At 44.6% G+C, this 14,976-nt stretch overlaps 1 protein-coding gene across 2 annotated transcripts; it reads right to left on the bottom strand.

Annotated features, from left to right (window-relative positions):
- Positions 1 to 852: 852 nt before the first annotated feature.
- GSTM3 (glutathione S-transferase mu 3) lies at positions 853 to 4,798 on the bottom strand. Of its 2 annotated transcripts, XM_055339239.1 has the most exons (9): positions 4,701 to 4,798; positions 4,130 to 4,213; positions 3,684 to 4,037; positions 2,944 to 3,008; positions 2,141 to 2,222; positions 1,947 to 2,047; positions 1,512 to 1,607; positions 1,314 to 1,424; positions 853 to 1,050 (listed from the first exon to the last, which is right to left on the bottom strand). In XM_055339239.1, exons 3-9 carry the CDS (start codon positions 4,006 to 4,008, stop codon positions 952 to 954), a joined length of 879 nt encoding a protein of 292 aa, XP_055195214.1. In that variant the 5' UTR covers positions 4,009 to 4,037; positions 4,130 to 4,213; positions 4,701 to 4,798; the 3' UTR covers positions 853 to 951. The 2 variants fall into 2 exon arrangements, with proteins under 2 accessions (XP_055195214.1, XP_055195215.1); XM_055339240.1 differs by lacking the exons at positions 4,130 to 4,213; positions 4,701 to 4,798 and adding an exon at positions 3,290 to 3,365 and having other exon boundaries at positions 3,684 to 3,832.
- Positions 4,799 to 14,976: the final 10,178 nt, after the last annotated feature.

Genomic DNA, 14,976 nt, shown 5'->3' on the forward strand with positions numbered 1-14,976 from the left:
GTTTTAGTGAATAGTGTGAGGTAGGGTTCTATTATTATAGATTTTTTATTTTTTTTTTTATTATAGATTTTTAGTGAGCGAGCGAAAAGTGCACAAGCCCCAACATGTGGCTCAATCCCATGACCCGGAGATCATGACCTGAGTCAAAACCAAGAGTTGGATGCATAACCAACTGAGCCACCCAGGTGCCCCATTATTGTTTTTTAAAAGATTTTATTTATTCATGAGAGACCCAGGCAGAGGGAGAAGTAGGCTCCATGCAGGAGCCCGACGTGGGACTTGATTCCAGGACTCCAGGATCAGGCCCTGGGCCGAAGGGAGATGCTCAACTGCTGAGCCACCCGGGGATCCCTTTTTTTTTTTTTAAAGATTTTATTCCTGAGAGACACACAGAGACGGGCAGACACAGAAAGAGGGAGAAGCAGGCTCCATGCAGGAGCCTGATGCCCCATTATTATTATTTTTCCCACTATTATTTTTAATTGGTAACTGACACAATCCCATTTATTGGTTAGTCCACCAGTTTGAAAGTCCATCTTTATCATACATTTCCGTGTAAAAGGATCCATTTCTGAACTCAGTTCTGTAAAATTGACAGTTCCATATAGTTTTGCTTGGTATCTACACCACCTCTTCATAGGGCTCCAGTCCCATTTAATGTATCTGTCCTCTACAACTGTACAATATCACCTTTGTTTCTAGTGCTTGGGCAAGAACCTCTAGCTTTGAACACAGTTGAGATGTAGGGGGATTATCAGTGTTACAGTGACTGTATTCACATCTTGGACATTTTCCATATATCCTTACTCTCCCCTGGCCTTTAGTCCCAAGAGAAATCCAGCTAGACACCAGTAGCCTAAATGCTATTTATTGAAAAGAGCAGAGAAGAGAGAGTACAGGCTCCCTAGGCACAGGATGGAATAAAACAAGCAGATTAAGTCCACCTCCTGCTCAGCATATTCTCTTGTTGCCCCACAGGGCCATCTTGTTGTTGATGGGCATCTTCAGGAAGCGGTCAGACTGCATGTAGTTAGCTATCTTCTCCAAAGCCTGAAGGGAAAGCACACCAAACCTGATACTCTAACCCAGTCCAAAAGACCCATGCTGAACCAGTGACACTCACATACTGCCTGCCTCTATACCACCCCCCCTTCCTCCCTCCACTACCATTTCATGTAGACAGTGCTTTAGGGTGTAGAAGCCTAGGCCTTTTCTCAAGACTTGTAGGTTTAGAAGTGTACCACCACTGATCCCTTTACACAAATGCTGGTGTTGGAGAATCTACACAGTGGGGTCAGTATAGGGAGCATCACCTCAAAACGGCACATGAAAGCCTTCAGATTTGGAAATTCATCCAGGCATTTGGGCTCAAACATACGGTTCTGATCCAAGACATCATAAGTGAGGAAATCCACAAAGGTGAGCTAGAAGAACAGTAAGATGGTCAGGTCTGCAGAGATCCTTAATCCTGGGAGATAGAAAGGCATCTTTCCTCTTTCCTTTCTTCCTACCTTTTCTCCTGCAAACCAGGAGAATTTCCCCAGGAACAAGGAGAACTGTTTCAGTTGTCCAGGTAGCTGTTCCAAGTACCGAGGCTTCAGTTTTTCCTGGGAGAGAAGGAAAAAGAGAGTAAGAGCACAGCTGTCAGCGTCTTCAGAGCTAGTCAGGGCATGGGCCAGTGGGGGACACTCAGTGGTCCCCTTCTCTGCGTGCCTCCCTCTTACTGCCTACAGTAGGGGTGGCAGGACAGAAAGGGGGAGGGGCCAACACCAGAGTCCTATAACAAATGGACCCCCCCAGGCCCCCCCTTCCATAAAACAGTTCTTTCCTATTCTGCAATCTGCAGACTGGGTTGGTGGGAAAGCAGAAGCAGCAGGAAGCAGCGGATGAACCCCTGGGTTCTCAACACTCCTTCTCCTCGATGCCTGCTTGCTAAGGAAACTCACAAGGTCAGGACTGTAGCACAGTTGTACCAGCTGTATGCGGAAATCCATTATTTGGTTCTCCATGATGTCCACTCGAATTCTTTCTTCTTCAGTCTCACCACCTATACGCCAAAAGATGAGAAATCACCTTTGGAATGATCCACTTCCAGGAAAACTGCCAGCCTGGCCTCCCTCCCTGGCCCTACGCCACTCACACATATTGTGCTTGCGAGCGATGTAGCGCAGGATAGCATTACTCTGGGTGATCTTGTTCTTACCATCCATGAGGTAGGGCAGCTGGAAGGAAAATGACATGTCAGATGAACAACCAACTCTCTCTTGCCTCCCTGCCTCTCTCTCTCTCTCTCTCTCTCTCTCTCTCGGGGAACATGAGACTTGCAGAAAGTGAAAAGTAGAGAGAAGATGCTGTGTTAGGAGGAAGAAGAAAATATGTGGAAAGTAGCAATTGGGTCCCCACCTGATTCTAGACCAGAATTCTTAATCTCTCTGTGCATGTGTATGGGCATACCACAGACCCTTTGTCAGAATAAGATTTTTAAATGCATAAAGCAAATTACATGCTTTCGCAATTTATAAAACATCAAAGAAACAAAATCATAATCAAGTAATATGTGCCTATTGCATTACATAACAAGGCAAGGCATAACAACTATCATAATTTCATAGTATGATGCGTATAAATAATATTTTTGCACAGTATCTGCCACATATGTAATATGAAAATACTCAATTTCTACTAGTGACAAAGTCACAGCCATGGCTAATCACCAACGTCACTTATTACCCAGATTCACAATAGAAGGAATTGTTAACTTTTTTAGTGGTTACTGTTAATGAAAACTTTTTCTCTCCATTCGAGTTCGGGCACCCTTGCTTTCTACTTCTCTTAGCCAGCTTCCGAGCCCCCATTCTCGGTGTCCCTAGCCCAGAGAGGAAAGCGGCACGGCTATACTGGACGGCCTTGCCGTCTGCCCCCTCTTCTCCCAAGGCCACCTACGTTAGGGAAGTCCAGGTCGAGCTTGAATTTCACATCCAGCCATTGGCTTTTATCATAGTCCGGAGCTGTAAGAGAATGCGGGGCCCAACCTCCTTAGCAGCCCGCCTGAGAGGAGTGGAGAGATCTAGCACCTCGCACCCCGGGCCCCCAAGGGTGGCCTCTGCTCTCCGGGCCCACTCGGTGGGCCGCTCACACGGTGGGACGCGGCTTGGAAGAAGCTGCATCCGTGCGTCCGGCGGGGGGCTCGGCGCTCCCGGGTGACTGGGGCCGCCTCGCACCCGCCTCAGGCGTGGAGCCCCTCTGGGCACAGCGACGGGGGGCGGGGGGCTCGCGCGGGCCGCATTACCTTCCCCGCACGTGTACCGTCTCTCCTCATAGCAGGTATCCGTGAACTCCAGGAGCATGCGGATGGCGTGCGCCAGCTGGGGCAGAAGACCCCGTCAGCGCCTGCGCGGCGCCCCCGCCCCGCCCCAACGTCCCCTGCCCGCCTGGCATCCCGCCTCGCACGCCGCCGCGGCGCTCGTTAGGCCGCCCGCCGCCGCCCCGACATCGCCTCGGCGGCCGGCTGCCTCAGCCGTCGCGGCCGCACGGCGGGCCCGGGCCCGGGCGGGGAGCTCGGCGGCGGCGGGCGGCGCTGAGGCGACGGACGCCGGCTCCGCTCGGGGGCCGCCACCCTGAGGTCCGGTCGCGGGGCCCCTGCCTCCGCGACCCAGCGGCTCGGCCGTCGAGCCGGCACTCACCCCGCGAATATCCCAGTATCCCAGAACCATGTTCGACTTGGACAACGACATGGCGACGGCACCTCCACTCCTTCGACGACTGGGGGTCGCCAGCGAACGGGCGGAGCTTTATACCCGACGCCAGTGGGCGGGGCCAACGCCGCGGCTCTGACCCCGCCCCCGCCGGCTCTGACCCCGCCCCCACCGCCGGCCTCCGCTTGGTCTGCGAGCCCGCGGGCCGCCCCGGGGCTGCGGGCTCTGTGCTCGGCGGACCGGGGCTGCGCGGGCGGCCGGCGGCCCGGCGCTGAGGGCCCTGGTGAACCCCGGACGGTGACGGCCAGGCCATAAGCACTTCTCCAGCCGGAGGGCTCGGCGCTGTAGACAAGCACCGAGAGGTGATAAAGGAACGGTTCAGCTTGCAGCGTCGGTGGCCCCGCTCCGCGCTCCCAGGGAAGCTCTGCTCTTACCGGGGTTACGATGGCTTCAGCAGCCTTGGAAGCACGGGTTCCCTCTCCGCCCGAGCACACGTTGGCCGTCTGTTAGCGAGTGACCTAAAAGAAACATTTCAAACTACAGATAAGAGTAAGGATCTCCCTACGTTCTGTTCTCACACCTCTGAAGCCTGCAACATTGCACACAGTAAAAGCCTGAGATAAAGTTTGTGATTTTCTGAAATGTCCTTCATCGTGGTGATTTTGTGACTCTTGATGTAACAAGAAACCACATCTAACCCGGTAGTAAGCATTCCTTCTAAGGGGCACTCTTCTCTCTGCAGATGGTGTATCCCGGGCTGCTGTCCCGACTTGGGCTCCAATAAAACTCTCTCCCCCGCCCCCTTTTCTTTTTTCTTTTTCTTTTTTCTTTTTTCTTTTTTCTCCTTTCCTTTCCTTTCCTTTCCTTTTCCTTTTCCTTTTCCTTTTCCTTTTCCTTTCTTTTTCTTTTTCTTTTTCTTTTTTTAAGCAGTTCTAAAAGGTTTGTTGTTAGGCGTTGGCAGTTCCTGGCGTAGCAGGCACGGAGAAACGTATCAGAGAAACTTACCTGAGGACAGTGGGGGCCTCCTGGAACTCGATGCTCGGACCCCTGTGCCCCTCTTGCCCCTCTGACTTCTCAGTGCTCACAGGTGTATCTGCCGAGGTCTCCTAGTATGCGGACTCGTCAATCAATTGAAGCTCCTGACTTTTATTCTAGAGGCTAAAGGCTACCTGGAGGGCAGCCCCGGCGGCGCAGCGGTTTAGCGCCGCCTGCAGCCCGGGGCGTGATCCTGGAGACCCGGGATCGGGTCCCACGTCGGGCTCCCTGCGTGGAGCCTGCTTCTCCCTCTGCCTGTGTCTGCCCCTCTCTCTCTGAATAAATAAAATCATAAAAAAGTAAAGTCTACCTGGTAATGTTCTGTAGCTGGGAATAGCCCAGGGGGAGGAGTTGATGCGTTGGTTGTTTCACTTTGGCTTTATACTAATATCATTAAAGTTTGAATAAATTTTCTGACTAGAAGTGGGAGAGACTAAACCGTTCAGTTCTGAAGAGAAGGGACACTTGTCCCTTCCAGCCAAAGCCAGTCCTGCTTTCAGGTGACTGAATAACTAGCAGAAGTGTCTGAGGATATTCCTCAAGCCCTGTTAGGGTCCCATCCATCTGGTAAGGTAATGGCTCCTCTGGGGTAGCAGACAGAAGGATTGCTCATCCACTGCTCCAGATCCCTCTTGGTGGTCTTAGAGCTTGCTGGGAAAAACTGAGACACCTAAAAGTGTATCACAGCTGTTGGGAAAGTGCCCCCCATGAATAGTACCCTCTTGATCCACCACACTTAATATCCTTAGATTTTATTCAAGCCTTATTCTAACAATAAAACTGAAACTAAAAGAAATAGGAGAACCGTGCTTCAAAGGATAGAACAACTCCCAGAGAACCAGCAGCCACCCACAGAAACTCTGGCCGGCTATATGTATAGTACACATGAGCCTATACTTGCAAGTATGTACTTAAAAGGGAAAATTTAAGGATAATCTGAGTCTCACATGGCCCAAATAGGGTTCTTTCGACATGTCTGAATTAGTTTCTTGTGTGCACAGAGAAAGCCAGCTATGAGACTAATAATCAGAAATTAGGAAGTCATTTGGTTCAATGAAGTCCCTGGCTTTTGGGGAGGAACCAACAATTACAGAGGTGCTCTGGCTTCATTTGGTTTGTCTGTTGTTACAACTTTTGGTATCTTTGTACACAACCGACCTTGTTCTAATTGGAAGTGGAAAATAACTAATTAGTGGATCTGTAAGTTTTAATGCCACCTTATAATTAGGTTGGTTTTAATAAAAGGGGAATATTTGGAAATTGGGTCTCTAATGTCCTCTCCACAAATAATAATGAAACATAGACTAAAAGCATTTGAATCATTGTTTGTGTACAGGTTTCCATGTGCATTGTAAACATAAGATATTTGCTCTACCTTCCAATGGTTTGCTAAAATTAATTTGTGAAGAGCTCGATTTAATTGGTTTAAAGGCAAGCACTTGTAAAGATTGGGCATGCTAAAACTCAAAGGATAAAAACTCACCCAAATGCTTTTCAAGTTCACATGATCTGGGATAAAATTCTCCAAATTCAAATTTTTATGTTATTCTACAATAAAGACACATCACAGGAAGGGACCTAACTGATGATCCAAAGACATACGGATGAACAAAAATGTGAGACGACCCCTCTATGAATAATGAGGACGAGGAGGATGAAGACAGGCCGCCACTAGACATTCTAAATCCACCCCTGCTCTCCAAGCACAAGCATCAGTGCCCAATCCACTGCCTGCTCCTCCATCTCTTCTAGAGGGCTGAAATGCAACGAGGCAGGAGATGGAGATTTTTTTAAAATGTTATTCCAAAACTTTAAATCTGCCTCCAGCCTTGCCAGCAGCACCCCTGCTTCCTTTGTCTCTGCCTCCTCCTGTTCCCTGGACCCCACCTGGCCAGCTCCTATGCCATCCCTGGTGCCTCTACCACCTTCTCCTCCTACCCTCACTATCAAGGAGGAAAAGGGACCCCAAGCTATTGCGCTACCTCCTTAAGGGTTTTATTCTAAGATTCCTATTCTAAAATAAACTGAAGCACCTCCCAAATCAACATGAAGGAGCCCAAGGACTACCTCGAACTAAACCACTCACTTCAGATTTCCCCACAGAAGTCCAAAGGAAATTGACCATTGGGAAACAAACTGACTTTTCAGGGGATACAGATGTAATATATTCAGTATTAAAGCTAAACCAAGGCTGTTGGTTTAACTAAAATAAACATGCCTTTAGAGTTACCAATGTCAAATATTACACATATAACTCACTTTTGTTCTACTTGAATTTATTTATTTATTTATTTATTTATTTATTATTATTTATTAAAGGATTTTATTTATTTATTCATGAGAGACACAGAGACAAGGCAGAGAGGGAGACATAGGGAGACACAGACATAGGGAGACACAGACATAGGGAGAGGGAGAAGCAGGCTACTCCCAGGGAGCCTAATGTGGGACTTGATCCCAGAACTCTGGGATCACACCCTGAGCCAAAGACAGATGCTCAACTGCTCAGTCACCCAGGAGCCCTCTACCTGACTTTTTAAAGTTTGTGTTATCTCTGTTCCAATCTCTTAGCAGGAGAGGACTTGAAATGTTGTTGATTTTGTATTTGTCACGAAGTTTTTATGGCTAATTGTTAAGAATAAGTAGGTCAAATAAATAAAAAGGTTTACAGATAAACTTTTAAATAGCTTCCAAACAAAACATTAAAAAAAATAGCTTCCAAAAAATCATTGGTTACCCAAAACTTTGAAGTTTTGCTAAGTTAAATGATAAGTTTAAATTCGTTGAATATCTAATCTTATCCAAATAAGATGAAATACTAATACCACTGAATGTGTTTGTCTGCTCTTGGCTTCTTATTTCAGAGAAACTAAAGATATTTGAGTTAGTTGGTAAACATGCTTTGTGCCTTATTGAAAGATTGTACTATGAAAAGAAAAAATGTTTAATTTTTTTTTATTTACTTATGATAGTCACAGAGAGAGAGAGAGAGAGAGAGAGAGAGAGAGACAGAGACACAGGCAGAGGGAGAAGCAGGCTCCATGCACCGGGAGCCCAATGTGGGATTCGATCCCGGGTCTCCAGGATCGCGCCCCGGGGCCAAAGACAGGCGCCAAACCGCTGCGCCACCCAGGGATCCCAGAAAAAATGTTTAGAGAAATTATAAAATATATTCATAAATTTGCCAATCTAAAGAATTCTGAGATCATGACTCACAATTTGTTACTAATTAGTTTTCACAGGAGACTAAGTTTTTCAGAATTAGGATTCTGATAAATATGACTGAGACTACTAGAAAATGATTTTAAAAAGCAACTCTGTATGTAGGAAAATATGAGGTATATTAGAACGGTATAAGGAATGAAAAAACATTTTTGTTGATGGAAAAGAAAATAATTTTATCCTGAAATGAGACTGGTTATTTAGAGAGGTAAAATGTAGGATGAAATCTAAATAAAAAAGAAAGTTGTAGAAGATTTGTGAAGGTGAATCCTTGAAAAAAATTTTATGTGTGGTCAGGACTAAGATTGGAATAAAGTAATTTTATTTTTTTTTTATTTTTTTTTTTTTAATTTTTATTTATTTATGATAGTCACAGAGAGAGAAAGAGAGAGAGGCAGAGACACAGGCAGAGGGAGAAGCAGGCTCCATGCACCAGGAGCCCGATGTGGGATTCGATCCCGGGTCTCCAGGATCGCGCCCTGGGCCAAAGGCAGGCGCCAAACCGCTGCGCCACCCAGGGATCCCAATAAAGTAATTTTAAAAGTATACTGATAAGGGGAGGCTGGGTGGTTCAGTTGGTTAAGTGTCTGCCTTCAGGTCAGGTCATGATCCTGGGGTCCTGGGATCAAGCCCTGAGTAAGGTTCTCTGCTCAGTGTAGAGCCTGCTTGTATATGCTCTCTCTCTCTCTCTCTCTCTCTCTCTCTCTCTCTCCTTGTCAGAAAATAAAGTCTTAAAAAAAAACACTGATATAAAACTAAAATTTGGCTTTTCTCTCTGTTAATAAAAAGACAAAAGTTTCTTGGATTATTGGTCTGCTCTTGATAAGAAACCATAAACAAGGTGGTGGTTTTTCTTCCCTATTTGCCCAGAAAAACAAGGTTTCCATAGTTGTTTTTATCAGGTCTTTGCTTATTTAAAAAAAAAAACTAAATCTTCTAAAAAAAAAAAAACAAAAACAACCAAACAAAAAAAAAATCCCAAAACTAAATCTTCTCAATATTAAAGGAGCTAAGTTTTGCTAAGAACTATATATCCTTCCATAAAATCTCTTATGGCCACCTTAGTTAAGCAGTAATTAAATATTAAATTTTGTAATAACCTATGATCCTATGTAGACACATGCTTTAAAACATTCTGAGGTTAGTTTTTTTTTTTTTTAAACACACTTCCCAGAAATTCAAATCCTAAATGAAGTCTTTTTGGTATGTTAAGTTACTTAGAAAGCACTGTCAAACAAATAATGATAAATCTTAGGTTATATTTTATGGATAAATGCTATAACTGTTCTAGAAGATATATGAAATTCCTAAAGTTTTACTATGTCCTGGGTTAGATCATCACTTGATATTATGATTTTTGAAATGTTATATATCAGAAATAACTGGATTTCCTTGCCAGCTATATTATAATGAACTCATATCAGATTTTTAATCATGTTCATTTTTGAGTCTTTTGTCATTTCTAGTTATTCTCATGCTCTTACAAAATGTGTTTTGTCTTCAAGGAGATTCACAAAAGGAACTTTTGGCAAATACAGTTGTTTAATATTTTTAAGATCATAAATGTAAGCTGAATAAAAATTTCCAGAACTAATAGAAAAAATTGCATTCAAACAAAATAAGAATTAATACCATGAGGCTAAATGGATCAAAAAAGATGATTATGGGATCCCTGGGTGGCGCAGCGTTTAGCGCCTGCCTTTGGCCCAGGGCGCGATCCTGGAGACCCGGGATCGAATCCCACGTCGGGCTCCCGGTGCATGGAGCCTGCTTCTCCCCTCTGCCTATGTCTCTGCCTCTCTCTCTCTCTCTGTGACTATCATTAAAAAAAAAAAAAAAGATGATTATAGTTTTTTATGACTCTTATTTAAAACATTGTTGATTCTCTAATGTTTGCTCTTTCAGATTAAGGAAACTTTCTCTTAATTATATCCGTGATCTACAGAAATATAATAAAATATTCCTTTGAGAACAAATTGAGACATTTAACTTTTCTCCCTACCTGAAACCTCTGAAATTCAGAAACTCTCAGTGAGTGTTCTTTCTTTCATGGCATCTATAATTATTTACATAAGTTCAATAAAAATCTGTTCTCCTTATAAGAGGACACCTTGGAAATACTGGTTGTATTTTCAACGCTTTGACAGGAATATCATATTCGAGAGAGACATGCATAGACTCATACGACCAGATAATTTTAAGGAATTAAGGTTGACTTTTTGAAGCCAACCAATACAGCCCCTTGGAAATGTTGGTCTGATTCCCTTGTTTATAGGGTTCTCAGCAGTCTTACCAGGTAAGTAAAGAATATTGCTTCCCAGCAGGTTCAAGAACCTCAGGATATTTTGGGGACCTTGAGAAGAGGAATGCACTCAAATCTACAGGTATCACAAGGCAAGTCTGATGGCAATATTTGGCTTGGCTTTTGGCCTCAAGAGGCTACTTAAAGTTCAATCTAGAGATGCCTTATGAAAAGTTCTAGGAGTATCTGGTTGGCTTAGTCAGTAAAGCACGTAACCCTCCTTTTCTTTTTAAAATTTTTGAAAGACTGTATTTATTTATTTATTTGATGAGAGAGAGAGAGAGAGAGAGAGAGAGAGAAAGAGCACAAGCAGGGGGAGCAGCAGAGGGAAGGAGAAGCCACCCAAGTGTCCCAAGCATGCAACTTTGATCCTTCGAAGGAAATCATGAGTACAAGCCCTATGTTAGGCACAGAGCCTGGTTAAAAAAAAAAAAAAAAAAGTTCCAGTAACACAAGTTTAAAAGAATCTGCATGGTCAGTCACTGCTCTTGTTGAGTAAATAATTAGGCCAAGTTTATTAAAAAAATTATTACAAACAAATTAGTTTTGATTTGGCTATATTTAAAACTGAGGGTGAATATATAGAGAAAATGCATTTCAGTAACACATCTTTGTAGATATTAGATATTAATACTATTTATTATAAACTAGACTAGTCCTGAATTCTGGTTTCCTCAAATATCTGGCTATGGATCTCCAAGCTTAAGGTTTCTAGTCTGCTTCCATTCTCCTAACTAAAACTGCCTTTTTTTCCTAAAGCCCTAAAAATTGATGCTGGACAACTTGAAGTCAGCTTCAGAGTAACTGCCACAAAACTCATTCATAGACAATCTTTGTGCCTGTTGCTCTATGGGTCATTCAAAAAGATCACGAGGGGGCGCCTGCGTGACTCAGTCTGTTAAGTGTTTGCCTTTGGCTTGGTCCTGGGGTCCTGGGATGGAGACTCCTGCTCAGCTGGGAGCCTGCTTCTCCCTCTGCCACTCCCCGTTTGTGCTCTTGCTCTGTCAATTAAATAAATAAAATCTTTTTTTTTTTAACTTAGTTAAAGAGAGAGAGAGTTAACTGAGTTAAAAAGAGAGAGAGAGGGATCCCTGGGTGGCGCAGCGGTTTGGCGCCTGCCTTTGGCCCAGGGCGCGATCCTGGAGACCCGGGATCGAATCCCACGTCAGGCTCCTGGTGCATGGAGCCTGCTTCTCCCTCTGCCTGTGTCTCTGCCTCTCTCTCTCTCTGTATGACTATCGTAAATAAATAAAAAAAAAAATTAAAAAAAAAAAAAAAAAAAGAGAGAGAGAGGCAGAGATACAGGCAGAGGGAGAAGCAGACTCCATGCAGGGAGCCCAACGTGGGACTTGATCCCTGGTCTCCGGGACCAGGTCCTGGGTGGAAGGCGGCACTAAACCGCTGAGCCACCCGGACTGCCCAATAAATAAAATCTTAGAAAAAAAAAACCCAAAAAGATCATGGGACACATTTGAATTATAAACTGGAAAAACCCATTTGATTTCCACTGCCTATTCCCACTCCATCTGAGGATGCTTCAAGCTTGACATCTGAAAATCTCACTGGCAGCATTTGAGACTCAGAGGCTGGGTTTATCATTTGCTCCAACCATTAACCTGTGTTTTACTTTTGTTTTCTTTTTATTATTATTATTATTATTATTATTATTATTATTATTATTATTTATGATAGTCACAGAGAGAGAGAGAGAGAGAGAGAGAGAGAGAGGGAGGGAGGGCAGAGAGAGAAGCAGGCTCCATGCACCGGGAGCCCGATGTGGGATTCGATCCCGGGTCTCCAGGATCGCGCCCTGGGCCAAAGGCAGGCGCCAAACCACTGCGCCACCCAGGGATCCCTACTTTTGTTTTCATAAAAATGCCTCTTCCTGATTACTTGATTGCTTGCTAACTAAGGCAGAGTCTATATGATGGCTAATACCACTTGCTGCCCCTATATGAACTCCTCCTGGGAAATAAGAATCCATATAGATAGAAGCAGGCCCAAGCCACTTGGCTATAAGAAGCCCTCTCCAAGGTGGCTGGGACTGGTTTACTGATCTATTCTCTTGGATACCCATTGCTATCAATTTTCGAGGGACGGGTAGGTTTAACTGTACTATTACTTTCCCTTAAAATATACTGGGGATAAAATTAATGATGTCATATAGTACCAAACTATGTGGGAAAATATCCAAGTTCTTAGATAAGGAACCATTTCCGGTAGTTGGTTTCTGTTACCACAAGGGACTGAGAGTGGCATCCTATACCATGGCAACTCCTTCCATTGCAAAGCCTCTACTGCACCCTGATTCAGCTTGAAGCAGTTACAGGAGACAGATCTTTGCCCATATCCCACAGAAATGTAACAAAAGACTGACAATGGGAAATTACAACTGGAAAAAAATTTAGTATGCCCGACCCCGTGTTGCTTCTATTTCCCTTGCTGCGATGGCTTTTAAGTTAAAAACTTCTGCTTAGCCCAGCACATAGGCATATTACAGATAAGATCTGCCAAGACTGCTCTTTACCCTAAACCTACTTCACCTGAAGAAAAAGAAGCGGCCAGAGTGCTCATCATTTCAGTTCTTCAAGATGGAGAAATGATCATAACCCAGAAGAATTGCAACCGCGCCCCATGGGGTTAATGAAGTTAAAACTAACAAAGAGTTTGAAACTTGTTTTTCAAACAACTATTTCTCCCAACCCCCTATTGTGTCTTTTCAGACCCCACTAATTCACTAGCTGTTCCTGCAGAAGCCTGGTCTCAAGGTTAGTTGATATGGTTCCAGCCTCTGAATGAACAAGGCTCTGCATTCCTTTCCAAAGACCTCATCCATATCATCAGCTCTTGGAGCATGCCCATAGCCGCCTCTCTTTATCCTAAGAAAAAACCTCCTGATATCAGGGACTTAATTTTGCCTTTTTAAAAAAAGATTTTATTCATTTATTTCATGAGAGAAAAAAAATATATTTTTGTACCTAACAACGAGGGACTTGATGCACCCAGGGCAGACGAGCCAGTCACCCTTGCACCAAGAGACATAAAATAAGGTTGATTTTCAATGTTTTCTGAGGAAAAACTAGTGATCAAAAGGGGGAAATGATAAAAGAAATTTTCAACTTTCAGTGTCAGTGGCCCTGCTCCTGGGCTCCCAGGGAAGCTCTACTCTTACCAAGGTCAGAATGACTTCACCAAACTTCAAAGCATGGGTTCTCTCTCTGCCCTGAGCACACGTTGTCCGTTAGCAAATAACCTAAAAAAATATTTCAAACTACAGATAAAAGTCTCCCTAAGTTCTGTCTCATACCTCTGAATCCTGCAGCCTTGCACATAGTAAAAAGCCTAAGATATTGGGGCAGCTGGGTGGCTGAGCGGTTGAGCGTCTGCCTTCAGCTCAGGGCATGATCCCGGGGTCCAAGATCCGGCTCCCTGCAGGGGGAGCCTGCTTCTCCCTCTGCCTGTGTCTCTGCCTCTCTCTCTCTGTCTCTTGAGAATAAATTAAACCAAATCTTTAAAAATAAGTAAATAAGCCTAAGATGAGAATGAGCGAGGGAAGGACAGAGGGAGAGGGAGAAGCAGATTTCCCTCTGAGCAGGGGAGCCTGATGCAGGGCTCCATCCCAGGACCCTGAGGTCATGATCTCTCAACCAACTGAGGCCACCCAGGCGCCCCCCCCCCCTTTTTTTTGCAATTCTAAAAAGTTTGTTCATGTTGTCATGGACAGAGGGACTGAGACTCTGACCACCAAGGAATTGCTATTGAGGATGGTAGAAAGGCAGCTTACACAGAAGGTTCTGGCCCGGCCTCCACAGCATGGCTCGTCAGGACACTGAGCTCCCAACCCTCTAGCCCTGGTGTGGGAAATCACATTTCCCCCTTAGTTTGCTGAAGCAAGGTTGGGATTTCTCTTCTTTCTTTTAAGATATTATTTATTCATAAGAGACACAGAGAAAAAGAGGCAGAGACATAGGCAAAGGAAGAAGCAGGCTCCCAGCAGGAAGCTTGATGCGGGACTTGATCCTAGGACCCTGGGATCACCACCTGAGTCAAAGGCAGACACTCACGCACTGAGCCACCCAGGTGCCCCAAGGTTGAGACTTTTTAAAAGGCCGCCTTACTAAAAAGGAAGAAGGAAAAAAGTACAAATGCATAGGGACAGATGACTTAAAATGCCTGGATTTCTCTTCCAAGGTAACAAAAGGCCAGTCACAAATTAACCGGAGGAAAAAGGCAAACATGTTTTGAACACCTATGATATGTCAGACAAGAATCTAGGTATTTTGCAGTGCTTGGGTGGCTCAGTCGGTTGAGTGTCTGCCTTTGGCTCAGGTCATGATCCCAGGGTCCCAGGAAGAGCCCCATGCTCGGCTCCCTGCTGAGCAGGAAGCCTGCTTCTCTCTCTCCCTCTATGCCTCCCCCTGCTCCTTCTCTATCTCAAACAAATAAATAAAATCTTAAAGAAAAAAACTAAGTGTTTCACATAGGTTGGCTGATTAATTCCATTTTAAGCTTCACAACAATTTTGTGAAATAGGTTTTATGCCCACTTTTTAGAAGATAAGCAATGCCTGGCGAGGTTAAGGTGCCTTTCTAAGCTTCAGTTCCTACGGGTGGCCTGGGGTCCAAACCGAGGTCTGTCGGGCAGCACAGCTTGTGCCAGTTCACTAAGCTTGGGTGTCCCAGCAGCTCCTCACCTTATCTCAGTCTTTGCTGGGAAATCTGA

Source organism: Nyctereutes procyonoides, unplaced genomic scaffold (assembly GCF_905146905.1).
Source record: "Nyctereutes procyonoides isolate TBG_1078 unplaced genomic scaffold, NYPRO_anot_genome, whole genome shotgun sequence".
Taxonomy (NCBI): Eukaryota; Metazoa; Chordata; class Mammalia; order Carnivora; family Canidae; genus Nyctereutes; species Nyctereutes procyonoides.